Below are 26,790 nucleotides of genomic sequence, written 5' to 3'. Positions count from 1 at the left end.
TGTCCAGAGCAGGAGAAAATCCCCATAGCAAACATATGCTGCTCTGGACAGTTCCTGATAAGGGCATCAGGTGTCAGTAGAGAGCACAAAAGACAAGACAAAAAAGAAATTGAAAAAGAAAAGAATTACCTCTGTAGCATACAGCTGATTAAAAGTACTGGAAGGGTAAATACTTTTTAATAAAAGTACCCTTTTAAGTATATCTATCTCATATCTATCTTTTATCTATCAATCTATCGTACGTGCGTTCACACGTGCATATTTTCTGCTGCAGATTTGCTGCAGATCTGCATCAGCAGATTTTGCTGCCCATTGAAGTCAATGGGCAGCAAAATCTGCAGCAGCAAATAAGCAGCAGATCTGCAGCAGAAATACGCACGTGTGAACGTACCCTTATTGACCAACCTCTCCACCTCTAAATCCCATTGCACTTCTCCATTTCATCCAATGTCCTTGTCACTTACCAATGGCTTTCATGAAAGTCTCAAAATTTTCATGGGACTGCAGCTCATAGGTTCCAGCGAAAGACATTCTGGGGAAAGCTCCTTAGCTACAAAGCAAGTGTAAAAGAAATGCAGGAGAGCCGGAGCAGACCTGGAGCTTAAATTGATTTATTTATCAGAGTGATGTCATCGCCGCCTATATAACTCCGTTCAAACATTAACATTTGTCATGCAGAGCAATGGCCATGCTGACCACAATGTAATAGCTACTAGTGATAAGAAGCACTACAAAGCCAACCCTTGCAGATAAAAAAAATCTTTTGGTTTTATAGGGAGATAGGGGTAAAGGCCAGAGTCTTACAAGACATCATTGTGCGGTGTGGTACATAGTGTGGCCATTTATATATCTATTATCAGCGTTTTTTCACTTCTCGATACATCAAACCACAACAACTATATGAGCTTGTTAAAAAGTACCTGTCACCAAATAAACTTTTCTAAAATAACTCAGGCTATGTTCCCTAACTACTTGTAACAACCCTTAAAAAATATATTATAGCTTTAAAAAGCTCTGTATCTTACCTTTCTTCTTGCTCACATAGTGCAATCTCCTAGCAGGAGAAGGTAGGCGTTTCTGAGCAGGCATGACATCACTGATGCCTGCTGGGGGACCACTTCCGCCCTCAGATGGTTGCAGTGCTGTAATGAATCGAAGACCTCAAGCTCTGTGCAGCTTTCAGTGAGGCTCTTTGCCTCTTTTAGTGAGGCTCTGTGCATGTTTCAGTGAGGCTCTGTGCATGTTTCAGTGAGGCTCTGTGCAGCTTTCAGTGAGGCTCTGTGCAGCTTTCAGTTAGGCTCTGTGCAGCTTTCAGTGAGGTTCTGTGCAGCTGTCAATCATGCTCAGTGCAGAGAAACACTTCCTGAGTTTGGTCTCCTTCCAGGCAGGGAGGAGACCAAACTCACTGTATTAATTACAGCAGGGAACAGAACAGCGCCAACTTGTGGCTGTTTTTTCTATTACATTTAAAAAAAATGTATGTTGATAATTTTAAAAGCAAGTGAATGGATAAGTGTTTGCTAATTACACAAGGAACACTATATTAAAAGTTTCATTTGGTGACAAGTACTCTTTAAACATCCCATTCTAAAATAATTATTATTAGGAGTGTATTCACACTTACAGTATCCTACACATATTTAATGCTCAGGATTTGTTGCACAGGATTTGAAGCTGTGTTCAGTCATTTAGTTTACACTGAATTCTGCAGAATTAAATCTGCAGCTTCAAATCTTCATTGTGAATACACCCTTAATGCATTAAGTAATAGGGAATAAGTGTCTGAACGCTGGGGGTCCGACCGCCAGGGTCATAATGTGAAACATTTACTGTGACATAAGACAGTTTGTTCATTAAAAGGGCTTAACTTGTTGGGGTCGAAGGGCGTATTTTTCTATAACGCGGGGCCACGCATCATAGTGGGTCGGGCCCGGCCTCTAACAATGGCCGGGACCCGTGGCTAATATCGTGCCGCACTGATCGCGGTGCTGCATGCTATTAACCCTTTCGACCCTTTTAACCCTATTAACCCTTTCTAAAGTGAAACTAAACTGTTGCCAGTTAGCTCAGGGGGCTGTTCGGGATTGCCACGGTTAAATTGCAGCATTTGAACAGTTGTAGGACACGAGGATGGTCCCCTTACCTGCCTCATGGTGTCCGATCGCCGAATGACTACTCAATGCCTGAGATCGAGGCATGAACAGTCAAGCGGCAGAATCATTGATCAATGGTTTCCTATGAGAAACCATTGATCAATGTAAAAGATCCGTGTGTGCAGTGTTATAGTCCCCTATGGGAGCTATAACATTACAAAAAAAAAAGTGAAAAAAAAAAAATCATCTAACCCCTTCCCTAATAAAAGTTTGAATCACCCCCCTTTTTCCATTAAAAAATAAAAAAAAAATAAAAAACTGTGTAAATCACCACGTGCGGAAATCATAAAATTATATTATTACCGCACGGTCAATGGCGTACGTGCCCAAAAAAAATTCAAAGTCCAAAATAGTATATTTTTGGTCACTTTATATCATGAAAAAATGAGTAAAAAGCGATCAACAAGTCCGATCAATACAAAATTGGTAATGAGCTCCATACTGCCCCGTACGCGGAAAAATCTAAAAGTTATAGGGGTCAGAAGATGACAATTTTAAACGTATAGTTATGATTTTTCCAGAAGTATGACAAAATCAAACCTAAATAAGTAGGGTATCCTTTTAATCATATGGACATACAGAATAAAGAGAAGGTGCCATTTTTACGAAAAATATATTGCAGAGAAACGGAAGCCCCCAAAGTTACAAAATGCATTTTTTCTTAAATTTTGTCGCACAATGATTTTTTTTTTTTGTTTCGCCGTAGATTTTTTGGGAAAATGACTGATGTTATTACAAAGTAGAATTGGGGGTGCAAAAAATAAGCCATGATGTGGATTTTTAGGTGCAAAATTTAAAGGGTTATGATTTTTAAAGGTAAGGAGGAAAAAAACGAAAGTGCAAAAACGGAAAAACCCTCCGTCCCCAAGGGGTTAAAGGAAAACTGTCAGTCTGTTCACCCACACTAAACCCAATACACTGGGTTATATTGTGGGTGAACAGCAGTTTAACGAGGCATTACTTACTTAAATATGTCCAGTAGGTATTGAGATCTGTCCCCCAGAAGATCCTCTGCTAAATTTAGTGAATTACGCTCAGGAGGCGGGGCTTCACCGGCTCAATTTACATATTCATTGTCTGTGACTCCACTTCACTAGGATGTGGTATCACAGGCAATGATAAGATATGTATATCTTATATATAGATATATACCGTCAGCATTGTTAGTTACATAATACTTTACAATACTATCCAGGACACAGTCACACCCAGCAAGATAAATACCCGACTCTAAGTTACCTTTGTTCTTCATCAATAGAAGTGATCAATAAGGACCAAAAAGCACTTTAACAAATGTGTACTAAAATCAATAATATATATGCAATAATAAGTCATAACATATTAACCAATAAGTGTACAAATAGATATAAAGTAATATATATGTCAAATACTGTATAGTGTAGGAAACGCATTGCTATGATCTGTCTCTCTCTTTTTAAACTCGTTTTATTGAAGTTTTAATAATGACAAAATAACAGTATAGAAAAGAAATTGCAATCACATAGGATCATAAAGACATACAATACCAACTGTGTAGAGCAGCATTATCATGGAATAACCCAACCAAATAACTCTAAACAAAACTTAAAGCACTGCCGCATATTGTAAAGGTACATATCTAGGGACCTGAATCATAGACCATCTACAGCGGGAGCAGAGAGAACGGGAGGGAATACCAAATTCCGCAAATACCCAACGGTAAGAGAGAACAAGGATGAAGGAAAGAAGCATAATCACAGAGGGGATAGGAAGATATGAAAGGAGCAAAGAAAAAGAGGGAGTTAGAAGGGAGAGCCAAGAGCACCAGAGGACAGCAAGGAAGTAAAAGCAGAGGGCAAGTATCTATGGAGAGGAGAGCCACACCAGACACCCCACACCTTGAGGAATTTGTCAGGGCATTTCCTATTTTTGAAAACTAGTTGTTCATAGGGAAGAATGGCATTAACCAATCTCTTCCATTGTGAGAGAGAAGGTGGATGGGGGTCCATCCAGCACAGAGCTACTGCCCTCCTGGCTAAAAACAAGACCTCCCGTAGAAAAATTCTCATGTGGTGTTGCCAAGATTCTTCAGGGAGCAGACCAAACAAACAAATCAGAGGATCTGTGGGGACTGGGATAGAGATGAGAGAGGACAACAAATCTATAATGTCTCGCCAGTATGCCTGTAAGAGGGGACATATCCACATCATGTGCCAGAAGTCAGCTCTAGGTGAATGACATCTGTGGCATGCATCGGAAGGCATCCATCCCATTCTGTGTAAGCGTACCAGAGTAAGATAACAATGATGAATTATATAAAGTTGAATTAATTTGTTATTAGCAGTTGAAGAAACTGCTAAATGAGAGGATAAAACCTCCGACCAATCCTCCGTAGCAATTGAAGGGATGCACGCCTTCCAATAAGCCTCCGCTGAGTCAGTGACATTTGCAGTTTTAGCCCTGGTGAGGTGTGTGTAAAGTACAGAAATTAATCCTCACGGTCCCTGGGACCGTAGAATGCCAATGAGAGGATATGTAGAAATGGGCGGTCTCGGGGAGGGCAATTGGGCGGTCAAAGCATGCCGTAGCTGTAGATATCTATAAAAGGCCTCACGGGGATTCCCATAGTCAGTTTGGATCTGAGTAAATGCTTTCAAGACATTGTGCTGATACAGGTCACCCACTTGGGCCACCCCATGTGTTATCCAAAAAGGAGGGGCCAGGGCATCTGTCAGGTGGGGGAAGTGATGATTGTGCCAGAGGGGAAGGTCAGCCTTAATGTCAGTGAAGGAGGTTATTGTTTGTGCCTGGCGCCATACTTGCAATGCTAACTTGTGTAAGAGAAGGAGTTTGCGTGTGTGGGGGGTCCCCTCCAAAAAGGAGCACATGGAAGTGAGCCCTAAGAAGGAAGCAAGGTGAAGTTCCACGGTCGATTGGGAATCCGAAGAGACCCAATGCCGAAGGTAGTGCAGTTGTCCCGCTAAATAATATGCCTTAAAATCAAGGAGTGCAGTCCCTCCCAAATCCTTAGGACGCTGTAGGGTGGAAAGTTTAAGTTTGGACCTACCGGATCCTCAGATGAAAGATGGAAGGAGAGAATCTATGGATTTAAAAAAGGTCATAGGGACAGGATTAGAGGATTATTCAAGAATATAAAGCAGTTTGGGGAGTACAATCATCTTCACCAAGTTTATTCTACCAGGGATTGCCAAAGGGAGGGCCCCCCATACGTGGAACTTAGATTTAACATAAGTCAGAAGAGGCAAAACATTAACCGGGAGATCAGGAAGAGGGTCTCTATGCATGACAATGCCCAGGTATTTAAACTGGGAGACTACAGTCAGACCACAGAGAGTGGAGGGACCAGGTCGCTGCCAGAGAGGCATGTAAGCAGATTTCGCCCAGTTAATGCGGAGGCCGGAAAAATCCCCAAACCAATCTATCACAGAGATTGCATAAGGGAGTGTTTCACTAGGCCGGGGCATAAACAGAACCATATCATCTGCGTATTGACCGAAGCGGTCTTTCCTCCCATCTATAGTGATGCCAGAATAGAGCAGGTCCTGACCAAGGAGAAGGGCCAAGGGCTTCACCGCCACCGCAAAAAGGAGTGGCGACAGTGGATACTCCTGACGAGTCCCCCTACCCAAACTATTCCGAAAGGAGACCATTAACAAGTACCCGGGCCCGAGGAGAGGAATATATGATAGACATCCATTTTATCAAAGCCATAACGAGCCAGGACCTCCGCAAGGTATACCCATTCTACGGAATCGAAGGCCTTGGCTGCATCAAGAGAGGCCAAGGCCCAGTCCTTATCCAGTGCCCCCCCCCCAATTTTGATGCGACCTGGACCCTCAGGATGTTCTCAGAGGTTGATTTACCGGGCAGGCCATCGGGGCTGGGCGCCTTACCCCTCTGCATATCACCAATAGCATCAGATATCTCTTCAACTGTGATAGGAGAGTCCAAGAGGGAGACAGAGTCAGCGGCCAACACCGGTAACTGAATAGTGCCAAAAAACGAGAACAAATCCCCAGGGGAGTACCGCACCTGAGAGGCATATAGGGAGGAATATAATTGAGAAAGAGCTGAGCAATCAACAAATTATCTAGCAATACCTGTCCAGTCTCAGAAGAAAGAGCAGTCTCCCTCTTATTATAGGAAATGGTGGATTTCAAGCAGCCACAGAGATAAGCTTTAAGCGTTTCCCACAAGAGGTCAGCAGCCCCCGAGGGTTGATTAATGGCTAGGAAGGTTTGAAGCTGGTCAGGTATCCTAACATGTGGGCCAATTAACTGTAACCAAAAAGGATGCACTTTCCACCTACGAACATAGGTCACCTGGGACAACGATATTTCCACCAGTAAAGGGGAATGATCGGAGATAGTGCGGGCCTCAAGAGAGGTATGTGTGACCAGAGCGTAAAAGGAGGGATTACAGCACACCAGAGAGAGAAAGGGACAAAAGAGAAAAGGGAAAGAAAGGGGGGAGGAATACTCAGGAGCACTACTGGTTCAGGAGTCCTGGGAAGACAGATGGAGCAACATCTTCAGAAGACTTCAGTGGCGAGGGGATCCCCGCTTTTGGTGCACCCAATCAGCAGCTTCTCCTGGATCATTGAAGAATAGGGTACGGTCACCATCCACAACATGCAATCTAGCCGGATAGGCCATAGAGTAGGCGATCTCAAGATCTCTCAGCTTCTTTTTCACTTCCACAAAGGTAGCCCTCCGACGTTGCAAATCTGCGGAGAAGTGGGGAAAGATGGAAACCTTGGCATTGTTGTATTTCAGGTCAGGAGCTCTCCGTGCCATCCATAGGACGAAATCACGTCATTACAGTTAGGAATGCGGACAAGCAAGGGCCGTGGGGGGGCCCCAGGAGTTTTTTTTTTGCAGGGACACAGTGTGCCCTCTCCACAGTGAAGGCAATAGAGAATGCCGCATCAGAGAAGGAGTCCTTAAACCACCACTCCACAAAGGCCCCTGGGGTAGTGCCCTCAGATAGTTCTGGCAACCCAATCATATGTATATTATTTCTTCTCAGCCTGTTTTCAAGATCATCTGCCGTTTGCCGGTATAAATCCAACTGCGAAGTCATATCAGTCAATGAGGCAGGTACAGGTGCCAGGGTGTCCTCTATAGTGGAAATCCTACCTTCAGCATGGGTAACCCTCTCCCTCAGGGCCTGCATATCTTGCCTGAGTAGCCCCACATCTATCTTCACCTCCTCCAGCTTGCCTGTGAGCATGGTCTGGCAGGAGGTTATCGCCGCCAGTAGCTGAGTGGTTACCTCTTTCAGGTTTAATTCCGGAGCCTTCTCCCCTGCCACAGGAGTCCCAGGGCTGGAAGGGGAGGACCCCGGCTGGTGCCTTGCTGAGGAGTGTGCGGAGCGGGCGCCATCTTGGAGCTGTTCCCGGGCAAACTTCTCTGCACCTCCTTTGTTCCGGGCTGGGTCCAGTTTAGGGGGCATCCCCAGTGCCTGAGAGTGGGTCTGGACCGAGAAGTGGGCCAGGATAAGTGCAGGATTCTGCTGTGCACGGGCGCGAGAGCGGGAGCTAAAGCTCTGTGCGACCGCTTATGTCTGGCGCTAGCCACGCCCCCCATGGTTTGTCTTTCTTAAATCCATTTTTGTACTTTCTGGGATTTCTCAATAAAGATTTATATTTAAAAATCTTTACCCCTTAAGGACCCCAGGTTTTTTCATTTTTGAACTTTCGTTCTTTCCACCTCACCTTCTAATAATTATAACACTTTCAATTTCCCCCCTACAGACCCATATGAGGGCTTGTTTTTTGTGCCACCAATTCTACTTTGTATTGACATCAATAAATTCACCACAAAATCTACGACGAAACCAGAAAAATAATATTTGTGGGGCTAAATAAAAAAAAATTAAAAGAGCATTTTGGACTTTTGGGGGCTTCTGATTCTACGCAAAATTATAACTTTATGCATGAAAATTAGTAGGTTTAAAAATGTCCTCTTCTGACCCCTATAACTTTTTTTATTTTTCCGTTTACAGGGATATGTAAGAGCTCATTGTTTGCGCCATGATCGGTACCCTTTTTGCTTTCATGGGACTTTTTGATTGTTTTTTATATTTTTTTAGGTTATACAAAGTGACCAAAAATACGCAATTTTGGACTTTGGTATTTTTTTTATGTATACGTCATTGACCATGTGGTTTAATTAATGTTATTTTTTTTATAGTTCAGACATTTATGCTTGAGGCGATACCACATATGTTTATTTTTATTATGTTTATATATTTTTTATATGGAATTTGGGAAAAGGGTGGTGATTTAAACTTTTAACAGTCAAACCAAGAATCTTTTATTGAAAAGAGTAATGATAGCAGTACAAAAGGCAAAAGATAAATAGTAAAATGCCTTTTCAGGCATAAAATCGCATAATAACAGATAAAACAGAGAACATGGAGGTTACATCATCTCGTTGGTTCGCACAGAAACAAAGAACATAGCACATATGCATGGAAACAGTACAAATACAGGGTAATGGCAGGATCGGTCGTCCCAAACAGTCGCCTCAAGCACATATAATACCTAGGAAAATTCCCTGCCCCCCAGTTCAATATAGAGAAAGGCAATTCTGCATAGGTGGGCAATAAGAGGAGGCCTGACATTCTTCCCATAATTTATCAAAATATTCCACCCTGGATTTAAACTTTTAATATGGAAGGGTTAATGAGTGTTTTTTTAAACTTTTATAAAACTTTTTTTTTAAACTTTATTAGTACCTCATACAGATCAATGTAGTTCCACAGCTCTGCTCTCGATCCAGCCAGGCTTTATCAATCTCAGAGCCAGGACCAGCAGGGGATGAGAGGTAAGCCCTCCGGCTACCTCAGAAGTGGATCGCCCCCTCACCCCGCTATCATGCTGCTGGGAGGGGGGGGGTTGTCAATCCATCCCACTGGACCACCAATGAGTTTTTAAATGGCCCTTTAGATGCCGTGGTCAGCTTTGACAGTGGCGATCTAAAGAGCTAATAGCCGGCTGTGGAGATCGCAGCATGTTTGCTATTAACGCCGGCCCTCAGCTACAAGAATCAGCTGGGTACCGGCCGGTATGGCGCGGGCTCGAGCCTCCGCCATACACAGTTAATGGCACAAGGATGTGTATACACGCCCTTAGTCGTTAACCATTTAATCTTTCCAGTGCACAGTGCTCTCTGCTGACACTCTTTTTTATTAGAAAAATACAAAACTTATCAAATACAAAACACAAAGCAAGCTTAACCAGCTATAACATTAATAAGAAATACTTTAGAAACAAAAACAAAACCCACAAACAAAACCCTGCCCAACTGGCCAGCCCAGCTTTACTAAGATACTAAAATACCAAGATATTAAAATATGCCCAAACTATCTAATCAAACACACTCACACGCTTACCGAAAATAAACATAAAAGTAGCACAACTTGGCTTATCAAAATATAAAACATAAAAGTTATCCCTACCCGGCTATAACTCAAAACCATCCATACTTGGGAACACACAACAAGAAAACTAAACAGAAAAGTAGCAAGCACACCTCCATTTATTTATTTTTTTGTATATACATACATAATATAAAAAAATAATAATAATCATATCACACATACATTCACAAAACGACCAAATTAACTGAATCTTCTATCCGGGACTAATGAAAATACCAAAGAAAACATAACAAAACTATCAAATTAGACCAAATAACTGAAATAAACTAAATAAACCACATAAACCACATGTAAACACAACAACTGGTCCGACTACCATAAAGCTATAACATGAAAAAATATGAAACAATATAGATATACCACAATATAGGTACAAAATCACTAAATATACTATATAAATAAAACATAATATAAATAAAATATATGCACTACAGAAAACACCTACAAAATCAATAGAAAACCCTAGGAAAAACCCTACACTAAAACTGTACCCTCACCCACACCACCCCTCCTGTACATGGATCAGAGTCCATACCGTTCATACAGTTCACAAAGTCCAGTCCTTAACTGACCCATGTCAGGTCCCCCAAAAATGAACACCAACACACACAAGCACACCCTCCCCACCTAGCACTCCTCCCAACCAACTTATACACAAACTTATACACACTGAACCACTACCCACTTTAGGCCCAAGTTTGGTTGCCTGTAAGCCCTTCATACCATATCAGCTTAAAAACAAAACAAAAAGCTAGCATGCACATGCATTAGCCCACCACCAGGAAGAAGGATAGCATACTTGATACTTTAAAAAAAAAAAAAAAAAAAAAAAAGTCACTCTTTCCCTAACTCCCCCTACAATTCTCCCTAATTCTATCCCTTCATTCAAACTAACCCTGTTCTCATCCTATCTCTATCCCTATAACACTATCCCTAACCGAAATAAAGGCACTCTGCCTAAAAGGTCTAGTACCTAGGGCACATCAAAAGAAAACCCTCTCCATAGGAGAGAAGCCACCGGTGATATTCCTACAGACCTCCACCTCGGAGAGGATTTTCCGTTGGGTCGACACTAAACACCGTGCATTCCATGTGTAGTACCTAACCACTAAACTAACTAAGAATAAAGTACCCCGGTCTCGGCCACCCAGGGTCCTGAATGCCCCATAAGCCCACTCCGGATAGGTAAGGCCGGCAAGTTGACTCCAGCCGATGGAAGCACCCACCCTGTTGTAAACCCCTATATTAAAGGGACAATGAAGCAGGAAGTGGTCCATGCTTTCCAGCGTGTCCCCGCACTCTTCTCGGGGACGTCCCCGGTCATCAGAGTTCCTACACTTCAAATTGTCCCTCACATATAGCTTCCCCTGAAAGCAGCGCCAGGCCAAGTCCCAAAACTTCTGGGGGATCCTTTTCATGTTTAAAAGGTACAACCCCACCCTCAAATCCCGACCTGGGCAGTCCCTGAGCGCCAGAGGCTTCTGGAAGTGGGTCAACAGAACCCGTTTGTCAAGGAACTGCCTTGACTGGGTCCTGATCTCCCACAGTCCCAGACCCCACCGACGTATCACCTTCAGAGTCGGAGTAGCATAAGCCGGAAGATATCCATGGGGCGTACAGTAGTCCTTCACTCGCCCTCCTGTCTCCCATTCCTGGAAGAAAGGCCAAAACCATTCCCTGCAGGAGAGTACCCATGGAGGAGCCCTCTCTTTCCAGAGGTTTGAGATGTTAGCTTTCAAAAAGGTGTTCATTAAGAACACCACAGGGTTTACCATAGATAAACCCCCTAGTCTCCTCGTGCGGTACGTAACCTCCCTCTTGACCAGGTTCATCCTGTTCCCCCATAACTGTTGGAAAAACAGGCAGTAAGCCTCTGGCAAGATACATACACTGCGCAGATAGATAAACAAGGGGAGCAGGTACGATTTGATCAAGTGTACCCTTTCCCTGAGGGTCATAGACCAACCCTTCTACTGGTCCACCTTCTGAGCGGCATCCTGGAGCTTACCAACCCATTTTTTGGTGGGATAATCATCCTGGCCGAATGTGATGTCCAAAACTTTTGCTGACTCTCGGGGCCCTGGAAGGGTGTCCGGGAGAGCAAACGTGGGATCTCCCCCTCCCAGCCAGAGACTCTCACACTTATCCCAGTTGATCTTAGACCCGGATGCCTCCGAGTAGCGATCCACCTCCGACATCACCACATCGACCTCCTCTCTCGAGGACACAAAAATGGTGACATCATCAGCGTACGCCATCACTCTCTGGGCGACATCCAGCTCCGCCAGACTCATCCCGACTCCCGCCAACGGCCCACAATCTACCCTTCAGACGAAGGGATCGATCGCAAACACGTATAACAGCAGGCTCAAAGGACAACCCTGACGGACTCCGGACCCCATCACAAAAGAGCGGCCAGACCAACCGTTCACCAGCGGGAAACTCTCTGCCTCTGCATACAAGGTCTTAAAGGGGTACTCCGGTGAAAACCTTTTTTCTTTTAAATCAACTAGTGGCAGAAAGTTAAACATATTTGTAAATTACTTCTTTAAAAAAATCTTAATCCTTCCTGTACTTATTAGCTGCTGAATACTACAGAGGAAATTCTTTCTTTTTGGAATGCTCTGTGATGACATCACGAACACAGTTCTCTCTGCTGACGTTATTATAATAATGCTTCATTTATTGTTGTCCTTAGTGGGATTTGAACCCAAGTCCCCAGCACTGCAAGGCAGCAGTGCTAACCACTGAGCCACCATGCTGCCCTTAGCATACATCTGCTATGCATGGTTGCTAAAATGGACAGAGATGTCAGCAGAGAGCACTGTGTTCGTGATGTCATCAGTGTTCCAAAAAGAAAGGAATTTCCTCTGTAGTATTCAGCAGCTAATAAGTACTGGAAGGATTAAGATTTTTTTAATAGAAGTAATTTACAAATATGTTTAACTTTCTGCCACCAGTTGATATAAAAGAAAAAAGGTTTTCACCGTAGTACCCCATTAAGCCAATTAACAAAAGTAGTCGGTAAGCCATATCTCAAGAGGACGGACCAGAGGTACTCGTGGTTCACCCGATCAAACGCTTTGGCCTGATCCAAGGACAGCAAGTACCCCTTCCAGAGATCTGCACTACTCCGCTCCACTGCCTCCCTGACACTAAGGACCGCACTTAAGGTGCTTCGGCCTGGAACAGAGCAGTGCTGAGCCCCCGAAAGAAGCGGGGATGCAAACTTCACCAGCCGATTAAACAGTATCTTAGCCAGAAGCTTCCTGTCCATATTGAGAAGAGCTATGGGCCTCCAATTCTCAATACGGCTGGGATCCTTACCCTTTGACAGAAGAATCAGGGCTGACCTCCTCATTGACCTCAGCAGAGTGCCCGAGGAGAGACACTCATTGAATACCTCAGTCAAGAGGGGAGCTAAAGATTCCCTAAAAGTCCTGTACCACTCGGATGTTAAGCCATCTGGACCTGGCAACTTCTTAGAGGCAAGCCCCTCGATCGCCAATCTCACTTCCTTTTCCCTGATTTCTTCTGCCAAAACATCAAGAGAGGGGTCTAACCCTGGCTCAGGAATGGGTTCAGTCAGGAAAACCGACATCTTGTCTCGATCTAGATCCTTCCTCCCCAAGAGGTGCGAGTAGAAGGATCTGACGACCTCCAAGATCCCTGATCTGGACCGATTCAGAGATCCTGTACTATCAATCAGTCCTGAAATGACTTTACTACTCACTGACATCTTACAGTTTCTGTAAGGGTCGGGCGAGCGGTACTTCCCGAAATCCCTCTCAAAAACCAAAGATGCGTGCCTATCGTACTGACACACAGCAAGGATTTCACTCTGGAGATATCCTCTCGGCTACCTCCAGTCGAGACGAGAAGCTCGAGTTTCCTCCTCCGACCCTGATACAAGCGATACCTGTTCAGGGACCTGAGGCTCGAGAGCTGGCGGAAGAACCCCGCAACTGGCTTCTTGAATATCTCCCACCACTCTGACTTACTACTACATAGGCCCAGTAAAGGTACCTGACTCTGAAGAAAATCCTCAAAGGACTGTCTTACCTCCGCTTCCTCCAGGAGGGACGAATTCAGCTTCCAGTAACCTTTACCCATCCGAGGGGTCTCTGAAACATTCAGGGAAAACAAAATCATACAGTGATCGGAGAACTCCACCTCAACCACGGACACTGTGGAAGAGACGGCTTCCTCCTTTAAATAAAACCTATCTATCCTAGACCTGCAACTACCTTGATGATAGGTGAAACCCGTGTGGCCCGAGGGGCTCCGGATGTGGGCGTCCTCTAGGCAAGCTTCTCTAGCTATGCTAATCAGTGCCACACTATCGCAAGTCAGCGGACCATTGGAGCCTCTCCTATCTTGGTACCTCGTGACATTATTGAAGTCCCCTCCAAAGATCACTTGCTGACTTGTAAAAAGAAAGGGCTTAATCCTCATGAAGAGATCTTTACGGCCCGCTTAGTTTGCGGGGCGTAGATGTTAATGAGCCGGAGCTCTTTTCTCTTCATGAAGACATCTAAGATCAGGCACCTCCCCATTTCTAATTCAATAACCCGGCATTCAACAGGAATGGTAAAAAGGACCGCCACCCCACTATACGGCTCAGTCGCAAGAGACCAGTGGGAGGGACCACGCCTCCACTCTCTTCTGGCTTTTACCAGAGAGGCTAGATCTGACAACCTGGTCTCTTGTAAAAAGAAAATGTCGGCTTCAACACGGCCGAGAAAATCAAAGGCTGCAAATCTAGCCGTATCGGACTTGATGCTGGCACAATTAATAGATGCCAGCGTCAATGGGGTGAGTGCCGCCATACTTTACTTTTTCTTTCCTTTCTTTTTGGTCCCCTCATCCCCCGAAGAAGATGAGAAGGCTGGACCACTCTTTGCTCTTTTTTTGGACTCGGATAGATCCATATTGTCCCCGTCTCCCTCCGTCCCCGGTCTAGCCCTGCCCTACGAGGAAGGTGCCTCAACAGGACAGGGCCCAGTTCCCCCCAGAGGCTCTTTCTTCCTAGGCACCCCGCCCTCACCTTCCCCCTCCAAGGAGGGGGAGGAGATGGTATCGAGGACGAGGTACCAGTTTGACAGGTCAATCAGAGGGCTACCGTTTTGGAACTGGCCCGTAGTACAAGGAACAGAGGACTCTGACCTCTTCTTTCTCCCTTTCCTTTTGCCCTTATCTTTCTTTTTAGGCCTCTCCACACTCTCCTCATCCACACTTTCATAGTGGGAGGAATCAGAAGGGTATATTGCCATCCTCTTTGTGCAGTCTCCTTATCTCCTCATCTAGCACGTTCTCCTCCAGGGCTTCAGCAGTTACAGGGCCAGCTTCAGGAGCAGGGGCTGAAGCTACCCCCACCACCTGGGCACTCTCCAGCTCCCTACTCCTTCTATGATTTTCCTCCCGCCTTAGTTTGGCGGGGCCCTTTTTCCTCCTCACAAGCCCTGTTGCGCCCCCATCCCGGCCCGTACCCTCCCCAGCCGAGGCAACTTCACAGCTCTCCTCAGCCGGAGTGGCCGCTGCATGGGCGAAGGCGCTAGGACAACGGCTAAAAGGGTGTCCGAGGACACCACGCAGGTGGTGCCGGATCTGCCGACAGGATGTGGGCAGATGACCCACCCCACCACACAAAGCGCAGACCTGCACAGTACAGGCTGTGCTAAAGTGGGTGGGGCTGCCACACCTGTGACAGACCTTAGGCTGCCCCTGATAGAAGACCTGAATCCTATCACGTCCAAGGAAGGCGGCTGACGGGATGTGGGCAACCGTACTGCCTGAACGCTTGAGTTTGACGGAAAATGTCCAGGCCTCAGACCAGATCACGTGCTCATCAAAGTTTTTCTTGGGCATGTATGTCACATCCCCATACCGACCTAGCCAGGTCATGATGTCATAACAAGAAAGCGACTCGTTACGGGTCAAAACAGTCACCTTCTTGACAGAGTTCTGACGGGAAATCCCGCCAGCCGGGCTCGTTCTTTGCCACTTCGTAGTTTGACCAGAAGAGTTCAAGACCCTCTGGCCGAACGAAACTGACGTCAAACTCAGACGAACCGTAGGGGTGAATCAGGGCAAAGATGTCACTCGCCCTGAATTCCATCTAAAGGAGGAGCTCAACCACTTTAGCGCGAGGTGGACACACATCCTCACCCCTTCAAATCAGACGGACCACATTCCTACGGTTATTGTCCTGCCCGGGTGCCGGGAGGGACCATACCACCTCCCCATTCCGCTCTTGGAAAGCCCCCAAACCGTGCCTCTCTATCCAGAAAGACAGGTCGACCTCACCCCTTCCCTCTACCTGGATCAACCTGTCACCCCTGCATAGAGCCTCCAGGAGGCGCTGTTGCAAATGGCCCCCAGGGCCGGACGGAGACGGGGACCCCCCTGAACCCTGGGGCAGCCAGACCAGACCCAGAACCAGATTCAGAACCACCTATACCACCATTCACACCACTTCTCTCATCCAATTTATTTCCATCCATACCAGACTTCCCATTCATACCACTACCACTCCCACCAACATTCCCTCTTTTTTTCTGGCTTAGCTGCTGCTGCTGGGGTTGACTCCAATGGCTCCTCCTCCCTGGCTGGTGTTATTATCCGAGTCTGAGGCTGCCCCACCGGGCGCACCCCAGCTCCTCCCACAATGCCAGCACCTGCATTGCCTGACCGCACGGGCTCTGCGGATGATTCCAGCACCCGGACACTCCCCCCCCTCACAGAGGAGTGCCCCGCAGTGCCCGCAGAACACACTATACTCGGAGGACCGCCCCCCGAGCACATGGACCTATCACTCTAAGCCACCGGCACCCGGACACTCCCCCCCTCACAGAGGAGTGCCCTGCAGTGCCGGTAGTGCCCACAGCACTCGGGGAACTGCCCCCCGAGCACACGGCGGCATAGCTCGCCTCTGGCACTTGAACACGCCCCCCGCCACCTTGGGGCGGTCCTGTAGTGCCAGAGCTGCCCACCATGAGCCCATCCTGCCCCTCCCTACCGGCAGGATGGGTGGGCTTCACTTCTATTGCGTCCACAGCCTCTACTGACGCCATGCTGTACCCCCCATGCTGGCTCCGTTACAACACAGAAACGGGGTCTGGCAGTCTGGGGGGCCCAGCAGCCTGAACCAGCTTTGCAGCTGGCCCAGACTGCTGGAAAGGAACAAAGACATACTGCACAGTTTCCTGGATCTTATGTTTCTTAGCCTTATGCTTCACTGTCACATCCTCACATGGATCATCTCCAAAAGTGAAATTCTGGAGGTGGGCTGGGGACTCCTGCATTACGATCGCCCTCAGCAATCCCCCAGCCTCACTCTCCACATCCTCCTCTTTGCTTTCACTAAGCGTAAGCGCCACCTGTGACGGCTCAATGTAGCTTTCCTGGGTGGTGACACAGGGAGTAGAGACATGGGCAGCATCCTCCTCTACCATCTGTACATTTTCCTCCACCTTCTCCTCCTCCTCCTCCTCCTTTACTCCATCACCACCATCCTCACCGCCACTACTCTCCCCATCATCCACCTCCACCTTACCTGGGGATTTCATGGCGGCAAACCTGTCTTTGTTCTCCAGCTTCTCCCTGAAGAGACCGCTCCCCTCCAGGATCTCTGCCCTCCTCTCCTCCAGCTTAGTTATCTTTGCTTTCAGGGCTGTGATTTTCCTTTTAAACTCTGGCCTGTTTCTCTTAGACCCAGAGTTTGTCAGACTCTGAGTCCCACGCAGGTCCTCTCTTGCCGACCTCAACTCCTTACCGCACCGTTCATACTCCTCAAATCGTGCAGTCATACGGGAACAGTATGTGGAGCTGGACTCTTTGGGACCTCTCTCAGCCCACAACTCCACACTTTTCCTCCTCACATTTCTTCCACCAGATCTCTGTCTGGCACCCGTCGCCGTGGAAGCAGAGCCTGCATTGCTGCAGACTCTGCTGGATCTTCTGCCTCCAGCCGGAACAATGGCTGTAGCAGTTTTCTCTCCACCCCCCGCCAGCCTTGAAGAACGGGGAATGGAGCCCTGAGGCTCCATGCAGGAAAGCTCTCCCAGGGAGCCTGCCACACCCCTGGGAAAGGCTTGATGGAAAACGCTGCTAGTCTGGAGCTCAAAAGAGACACACCCGCTCGCTGCTCACACTGAACGGTTCTGGACTGCTGTGTTCACAGGAATTGCTCTCTGCTGACACCGCTGTCTGTGTCAGGATCTGTTCAGAGCAGGAGAGGTTTGCTGTAAAGATTTGCTCCTGCTCTGAACAGTTCCTTACACAGACAGAGGTGGCAGCAGAGAGCATTGTGATCAGACTGGAAAGAACTACACAACTTCCTCTAAAGCATACAGCAGCTGAAAGGATACATACAGCAGTACTGGAAGGATTAAGATTTTTAACTAGAAGTAATTTACAAATCTGTATCACTTTCTGCCACCAGTTGATTTGAAAACACTTGTTTTCCGCCAGATTACCCCTTTAAGTCGGCATAAGCCACCTTCATTTATTTTATCTGATCTTTTAATTATTGTACACTATTAATGCACAAGAGCAGGGGGTCCTTACTCGCCAGTAGACTATCATAGAGAACCCTTATATCTAACAATCTAACAGGAGAGCCCTTTTGAACCTATTAGACCAGAATTTCCCAAGCGTGGTCCTCAAGTCCCCCTAACAGGTCATGTTTTCAGGATTTCCTTAGTCACGTGATATAATTGTGGTGATCCCTGATGCACTGACCATAACTATATCATATCACCTGTGAAACAATAAGGAAATCCTGAAAAAAAGACCTGTTGGGGGACTTGAGGACCGTGCTTGTGAAGCATTGTAATAGACAGCAGGAAACTCTTTCTATATAATATATGCAAATTAGCTCACCACACCACCTTCACAGGTAGTGTGTCCTGCAAAAAGGCTCAGGCTCCGATTAAGAAGTCTCAGAACTGATTGGGAGTTATGCCAAGCCAGAACTCTCTCCAGAAGGAAAGAGTACCCATCTGCAGACAGCTGTTTCGGGGTGTTTGCCCCTCGTCAGTACAGAGCAGGGTGATCTGGCTTGGCTGTGGTGAGAGTCCTGTGGCTTTAAACGGGGTCAGTACTTTCCTGTTGTAATGGAGATTCAAGTTAGGCCATATACTGCTATATGGCCTAACTTGAATCTCCGTTACACCTGAAGAGGTGTCCTCTCCCTTAGGAAAGTGCTGACCTCTATATAATATATGAATACAAAGATGTAACTTTGTCTTTTCACTTTTATCAGGCAGATTATGCAACTGTGTGGTTTGTATGGGGTAACTTTGATCTCTGTGCTGTGTCGGCAGGTAAGGTCTATATTGCTTCTTATCAGCTTTATAGCCTTATTGGAATAGGGGATATCTGCTTGATCAATTGGTTAATGTTGTTATTATCTTATGACAGTCTGGCAGGTCCTCTTATCAAGGTGCAAGGGTGACATGGTTAGTATTCAAGGGCTCCTTCCTTCAAGGTTTTTACTATAATTGGGCAAATATTCATATAAAGGGTAAAGGTCCATACGAAATCATTATCACCCAATATAGGCAGTGCTGTCCCCTTTTTATAGTTGGAAATATTGTAATATAAGGCATCTTTAAAGGGGTACTACGGTGGAAAACTATTTTCTTTAAATCAACTGGTGCCAGAAAGTTAAACAGATTTGTAAATTGCTTCTATCTAAAAATCTTAATCCTTCTAGTACTTATCAGATGATGTATACTGCGGAGGAAGTTCTTTTCTTTTTAAAATTATTTTTCTGTCTGACCACAGTGCTCTCTGCTGACACTCTTTTTATTAGAAAAATACAAAACTTATCAAATACAAAACACAAAGCAAGCTTAACCAGCTATAACATAAATAAGAAATACTCTAGAACCAAAAACAAAACCTCATAAACAAAACCTCATAAAAAAACCCTGCCTAACCGGCCAGCCCAGCTTTACTAAGATACTAAAATACTAAGATATTAAAATATGCCCAAAATATCTAATCAAACACTCACACACTTACCGAAAATGAACATAAGAAAAATAAATAAATAAATAAAATAGCACAACTTGGCTTGTCAAAATATAAACATAAGTTATCATTATCCAACTATAACTCAAAACCATCCATACTTGGGAACACGCAACAAGAAAACTAAACAGAAACGTAGCAAGCACACCTCAAAAAAAAAAAAAAAAAAAAGAATTATTATATATTTTTTTTTACATTTTTTTTATATTTTTTCTTTTTTTTTACATTTTTTATATTTTTTTAATCTTTATACATATATATATATATATATATATATATATATATATATATATATATGTATATATATATATATATATATATACATACAAACAAAAACAATAATAGTAATAATAATAATAATCATCATCAAAATAATCATATCACACATACATTCACTTACAAAACGTCCAAATTAACTGGATCCTCTATCCGGGACTAATGAAAATACCAAAGAAAACATAAAACAGACCAAATAACTGAAATAAACTAAATAAACCACATATCAACACAGCAACTGGTCCGGCTACCATAACGCTGAAACAATATGAAACAATATAGATATAACACAATATAGGTACAAAATTACTAAATATACTATATAAATAAAATATAATATAAACAAAATATATGCACTACAGAAAACACCTACAAAATCAATAGAAAACCCTAGGAAAAACCCTACACTAAAACTGTACCCTCACCCACACCACCCCTCCTGTACATGGGTCAGAGTCCATACCGTTTTTACAGTTCACAAAGTCCAGTCCTTAACTGACCCATGTCAGGTCCCCCAAAGATGAACACCACCACCAACAAGCACACCCTCCCCACCTAGCACTCCTCCCAACCAACTTATACACAAACTTATACACACTGAACCACAACCCACTTTAGGCCCAAGTTTGGTCGCCTGTAAGCCCTTCATACCATATCAGCTTAAAAACAAAACAAAAAACTAGCGTGCACATGCATTAGCCCACCACCAGGGAGAAGGATGGCAGACTTGATACATTCAAAATAATTTTACACTCTTTCCCTAACTCCCCCTACAATTCTCCCTAATCCTATCCCTTCATTCAAACTAACCCTGTTCTCATCCTATCTCTGTCCCTCTGACACTGTCCCTAACCAAAATAAAGGTACTCTCTACCCAAAAGGTCTAGTACCTAGGGCACATCAAAGGAAAACCCTCTCCATAGGAGAGAAGCTCTACTGGTACCAAGACTGCCATGCTCCAAAGACCTGATGTTCCCAAGGTCACCGGTGATCTTCCTACAGACCTCCACCTCGGAGAGGATTTTCTGTTGGGTCGACACTAAATACCGTGCATTCCACGTGTAGTACCTAACCACTAAACTGACTAAGAATAAAGTGCCCCGATCTCGGCCACCCAGGTTCCTGAATGCCCCATAAGCCCACTCCTGATAGGTAAGGCCGGCAAGTTGACTCCAGCCGATGGAAGCGCCCACCCTGTTGTAAACTCCTATATTAAAGGGACAATGAAACAGGAAATGGTCCATGCTTTCCAGCGTGTCCCCACACTCTTCTCGGGGACATCCCCGGTCATCAGAGTTCCTACACTTCAAATTGTCCCTCACATAATGCTTCCCCTGAAAGCAGCGCCAGGCCAAGTCCCAAAACTTCTGGGGGATCCTTTTCATGTTTAAAAGGTACAACCCCACCCTCAAATCCCGACCTAGGCAGTCCCTGAGCGCCAGAGGCTTCTGGAAGTGGGTCAACAGAACCCGTTTGTCAAGGAACTGCCTTGACTGGGTCCTAATCTCCCACACTCCCAGACCCCACCGACGTATCGCCTTCAGAGTCGGGGTAGCGTAAGCCGGAAGATATCCATGGGGCGTACAGAGGTCCTTCACTTGCCCTCCTGTCTCCCATTCCTGGAAGAAAGGCCAAAACCATTCCCTACAGGAGAGTACCCACGAAGAAGCCCTCTCTGACCAGAGGTTTGAGATGTTAGCTTTCAAGAAGGTGTTGGTTAAGAACACCACAGGGTTTACCATAGATAAACCCCCTAGTCTCCTTGTGTGGTACGTAACCTCCCTCTTGACTAGGTTCATCCTGTTCCCCCATAGCAGTTGGAAAAACAGGCTGTAGACCCTAGTGTAGTAAGCCTCTGGCAGGATACATACGCTGCCCAGATAGATAAACAAGGGGAGCAGGTACGATTTGATCAGGTGTACCCTTTCCCTGAGGGTCATAGACCAACCCTTCCACTGGTCCACCTTCTGAGTGGCATCCTGGAGCTTACCATCCCAGTTTTTGGTGGGATAATCATCCTGGCCGAATATGATGCCCAACACTTTTGCTGACTCTTGGGGCCCTGGAAGGGTGTCCGGGAGATCAAACGTGGGATCTCCCCCTCCCAGCCAGAGACTCTCACACTTATCCCGGTTGATCTTAGACCCGGATGCCTCCGAGTAGCGGTCCACTTCCGACATCACCACATCGACCTCCTCTCGCAAGGACACGAAAATGGTGACATCGTCAGCGTACGCCACCACTCTCTGGGCGACATCCAGCTCCGCCAGGCTCATCCCGACTCCCGCCAACGGCCCACAATCTACCCTCCGGACGAAGGGATCGATTGCGAACACGTATAAAAGCGGGCTCAAAGGACAACCCTGACGGACTCCGGACCCCACCTCAAAAGAGCGGCCAGACCAACCGTTCACCAGTGGGAAACTCTCTGCCCCTGCATACAAGATCTTAAGCCAATTTACAAAAGTACTCGGTAAGCCATATCTCAGGAGGACGGACCAGAGGTACTCGTGGTTCACCCGATCAAACGCTTTGGCCTGATCCAGGGACAGCAAGTACCCCTTCCAGAAACCCGCACTACATCTCTCCATTGGCTCCCTGACACTTAGGACTGCACTTAAGGTGCTTCGGCCTGGAACAGAGCAGTGCTGAGCTCCCGAAAGGAGCCGGGGTGCAAACTTCACCAGCCGATTAAACAGTATCTTGGCCAGAAGCTTCCTGTCCGTATTGAGAAGAGCTATGGGCCTCCAATTCTCAATACGGCTGGGATCCTTACCCTTTGACAGAAGAATCAGGGCTGACCTCCTCATTGACCTCGGCAGAGTGCCCGAGGAGAGACACTCATTGAATACCTCAGTCAAGAGGGGAGCTAAAGACTCCTTAAAGGTCCTGTACCACTCGGATGTTAAGCCATCCAGACCTGGCGACTTCTTAGGGACAAGCCCCTCGATCGCCAGTCTCACTTCCTCTTCCCTGATTCCTTCTGCCAAAACATCAAGAGAGGGGTCTACCCCTGGCTCAGGAATGGTTTCAGCCAGGAAAGCCGACATCTTGTCTCGATCTAGATCCTTCCTCCCCAAGAGGTGCGAGTAGACGGATCTGACGACCTCCAAGTTCCCTGATCTGGACCGATTCAGAGATCCTGTACTATCAATCAGTCCTGAAATGACTTTACTACTCACTGACATCTTACAGTTTCTGTAAGGGTCGGGCGAGCGGTACTTCCCGAAATCCCTCTCAAAAACCAAAAATGCGTGCCTATCGTACTGACACCTCATCAGCAAGGATTTCACTCTGGAGATATTCTCTCGGCTACCTCCAGTCGAGACAAGGAGCTCGAGTTTCCTCCTCAGACCCTGATACAGGCGATACCTGTTCAGGGACCTGAGGCTCTGGAGCTGGCGGAAGAACCCCGCAACTGGCTTCTTGAATATCTCCCACCACTCTGACTTACTACTACATAGGCCCAGTAAAGGTACCTGACTCTGAAGAAAATCCTCAAAGGACTGTCTTATCTCCGCTTCCTCCAGGAGGGACGAATTCAGCTTCCAATAACTTTTTCCCATCCGGGGGGTCTCTGAAACATTCAGGGAAAACAAAATCATACAGTGGTCGGAGAACTCCACCTCAACCACGGACACTGCGGAAGAGACGGCTTCCTCCTTTAAATAAAACCTATCTATCCTAGACCTGCGACTACCTTGATGATAGGTGAAACCCGTGTGGCCTGAGGGGCTCCGGATGTGGGCATCCTCTAGGCGAGCTTCTCTAGCTATGCTAATCAGTGCCACACTATCGCAAGTCAGCGGACCATTGGAGCCTTTCCTATCTTGGGACCTTGTGACATTATTGAAGTCCCCTCCAAAGATCACTTGCCGACTCGTAAAAAGAAAGGGCTTAATCCTCATAAAGAGATCTTTACGGCCCGCTTAGTTTGCGGGGCGTAGATGTTAATGAGCCGGAGCTCTTGTCCCTTCATGAAGACATCTAAGATCAGGCACCTCCCCATTTCTAACTCAATAACCCGTCTGCATTCAACAGGAGCGGTAAAAAGGACCGCCACCCCACTATACGGCTCAGCCGCAAGAGACCAGTGGGAGGGACCGCGCCTCCACTCTCTTCTGGCTTTTACCAGGGAGGCTAGATCTGACAACCTGGTCTCTTGCAGATACAAAATGTCGGCTTCAACACGAGAAAATCAAAGGCTGCAAATCTAGCCGTATCAGACTTTATACTGGCACAGTTAATAGATGCCAGCATCAGTGGGGTGAGTGCCGCCATCCTGGGTGATTGAGTTAGATGGCCTCACCCCTTAAACCTTCTTCCTCTCCTTCCCTCCACCCCCATCTGAATCGGAGGAAGACCCTTTGCCTCTTTTTAAACTCAGGGATATATCCATCCCAGGATCTTTACCTCCAGCATCTGGTGTTACCTCTCCCCCTGAGGAAACTGCCCCAGAGGAAGGAGGTTCGGCACCTCCTGGAGGCCGCACTGCCTCCGGACCCTTGAGAAGAGGAGGGGAGATGGTATCCCTAAGGGCCTCATATCGATTTGAAAGGACGATCAGAGGGTCAGAGACTGAGTTGTTCCTTCTATGGTCTGAGGCTACAACTGAAGAGGAGGACGGCGCTGCCTTACTCTTACCCTTCTTCCTCCTCTTCTTCTTTTCCTGGCCACCATTTACTGTCTGCCCCTCCTTCTTCTCCTCATCCACAGTTTCGGATTCAGAGACATGACTGGATGAAGGAGCATCTTGACCTTCTTCCCTACGCAGTCTCCCTATCTCCTCATTCAGTTCGGCCCCACCCAAAGCCTCAGAGTTATTCTGACCTCCTTCTGAGCCAGTGTCTGGAGTGGGACCCCGAGCTACCCCTGGCACCTGGGCATTCTCAAGGGCCCTCTCCAACCTGCGCTTCTCCTCTCGCCTCCGCATAGAGGGGGTCTTATGTTTTTCCTTCACTGGCTTTGGTGCCCCCTCTCCTCCACTAGTCCCCTCCCCCGCTGGGGCAACCATTAGGCTCTCCCCAGCCGGGGCGGTCACAGTGTTGGAGAACGAGCGTGGACACCGGCTGAACGGGTGACCTAAGTCACCACACAAGTTACACCGAATCTGCCCACAGGTGGCCGCCAGAACGGAAAACGTCCAGGCCCCAGACCATATATTGTGCTCGTCAAAGTTCTTCCGGGGGACGTCCGTCACCTCCCCGTACCTGCCCAGCCAGGTCATAATGTCATAACAAGAAAGTGACTCGTTACGGGTCAAAACGGTCACTTTCTTTACCATACTCTGGCGAGATACCGCTTTTACAGCGAAATCTCGCCATCCGGGCTCGTTTTTCATCAGCTCATAATTAGACCAAAAGAGATCTAGTCCTTCCGGCCTAACAAAGCTGACGTCAAACTCGGAGGAGTCGAAGGGGTGAATCAGGGCAAAGATGTCCCCAGCCCTGAAACCCATCTGGAAAAGAAGCTCCACCACCTTGCCCCTTTGGGGGCACGCATCTTCGCCTTTCCAGACCAAACGGGCCACATTCCTGCGACCTACCTCCTGCCCGTGTGTCTGGAGGGACCATACGGTTTCCCCATTCCTCTCTCGGAACGCTCCCATACCATGTCTCTCCACCCAAAAAGACAGGTCCATCTCCTTTCCCTCTACCTGGAGCGTCCTTTCTCCTCTCTTTAGTGCCTACAGGAGGCGCCGTTGCAACTGACCTTCACCAGATGCAGGAGGTAAAGATCCTACTGAACCCCCAGTTGCATAACACTTGCATAACTCCTGACGACCGGGGGGGCAGCCGGACCAGACACCGTCCCTACATCCCCGCCTAGGCCACCTGCACTGCCACAAAAGCCACTCTTATTCCTACCATCCACACCACTACTACTACTCTCATTCACACCACTACTCCTCCCATCTGCACCACTACCACTCCTCTCATTTACACCACTACCACCCCTCCTATTCACTCCACTATCCCCACTCTTAATCACTTCACTGCCACTCCTCCCGATCACTCCACTACCACTCCTCCCATCTGCACCACTACCACTCCTCTCATTCACTCCACTATCACCACTCTCATTCACACCACTACCACTCCTCCCATCTGCACCACTACCACTCCTCCCATCTGCACCACTACCACTGCCACATACACCCCTCTCATCCACAGCACTACCACTCCCATCTTTCACACACCTTGTATTAACATTGCTTTTATTGACAGTATTTTTGGGATCAGCAGCTGCTTCACCCACTACCTCTGGGCTGGCCTGGACATGCTTTAGCTTGGCCTTTTTGTACATTCTCAGGTCACCGGCGGCTGCCATTGTTGGCGACGCTGACTCCTCCTCCATTCGAGATGTCACCGCCGACATCACCTCCCGAAGCTGAGGCTGCCCCTCCAGGCGCACCTCCACCACTCCTCCTGCCACTGATGTGCAGGGACTCCCCTCTCTCACAGGGGAGATCCCTGCAGTGCCTGCGCCACACACTGCGCCCAACCGCACGGGCTCAGCAGCAGGTTCTGACACCTGGACGCTCCCCCCCTCTCAGGGGAGTGCCCCGCAGCACCGACACTACTAGCAGCGCCCAGGGGACCGCCCCCCGAGCAGAAGATCTCACCACACACCTCAGGCGCCTGGACACTCCCCCCCCTCTCAGGGAAGTGCCCCGCAGGGCTAGTAACATTGCCCACAATACTCGGGGAACCGCTCCCCTTGCAAACTGCCGCATAACTATTGCCCACTATTAGCCCGTCCTGCTCTTCCCTACCAGCAGGACGCGTGACTGTAGCACCCGCGGCCATGTTGGATGCAGCACTGTACCCCCTGTGCTGGTCCCGTTCCACAGCAGAAGCGGGATCTGGCAGGGTGG

General features: G+C 47.1%; 1 protein-coding gene across 2 annotated transcripts in view; it reads right to left on the bottom strand.

Annotated features, from left to right (window-relative positions):
* LOC130338813 (fatty acid-binding protein 1, liver-like) overlaps nt 1-26,790 on the bottom strand; it is an 86,062-nt gene that overhangs the window by 9,134 nt on the left and 50,138 nt on the right. The window contains exon 1 of one of the 2 annotated variants that reach the window (XM_056554026.1): nt 465-531. The exons of the other annotated variant lie outside the window; for it this stretch is intronic. Coding sequence (XP_056410001.1) covers nt 465-531 — 67 coding nt within the window. Of the gene's footprint in view, nt 1-464; nt 532-26,790 lie in introns of those variants that run through there. 2 annotated transcript variants of the gene reach the window in all.

The sequence above is a fragment of the Hyla sarda genome, chromosome 1 (genome assembly GCF_029499605.1).
Source record: "Hyla sarda isolate aHylSar1 chromosome 1, aHylSar1.hap1, whole genome shotgun sequence".
Classification (NCBI taxonomy): Eukaryota; Metazoa; Chordata; class Amphibia; order Anura; family Hylidae; genus Hyla; species Hyla sarda.
Note: the sequence above shows the minus strand (reverse complement) of the source record. Positions and strands in the feature narration are given on the sequence as shown.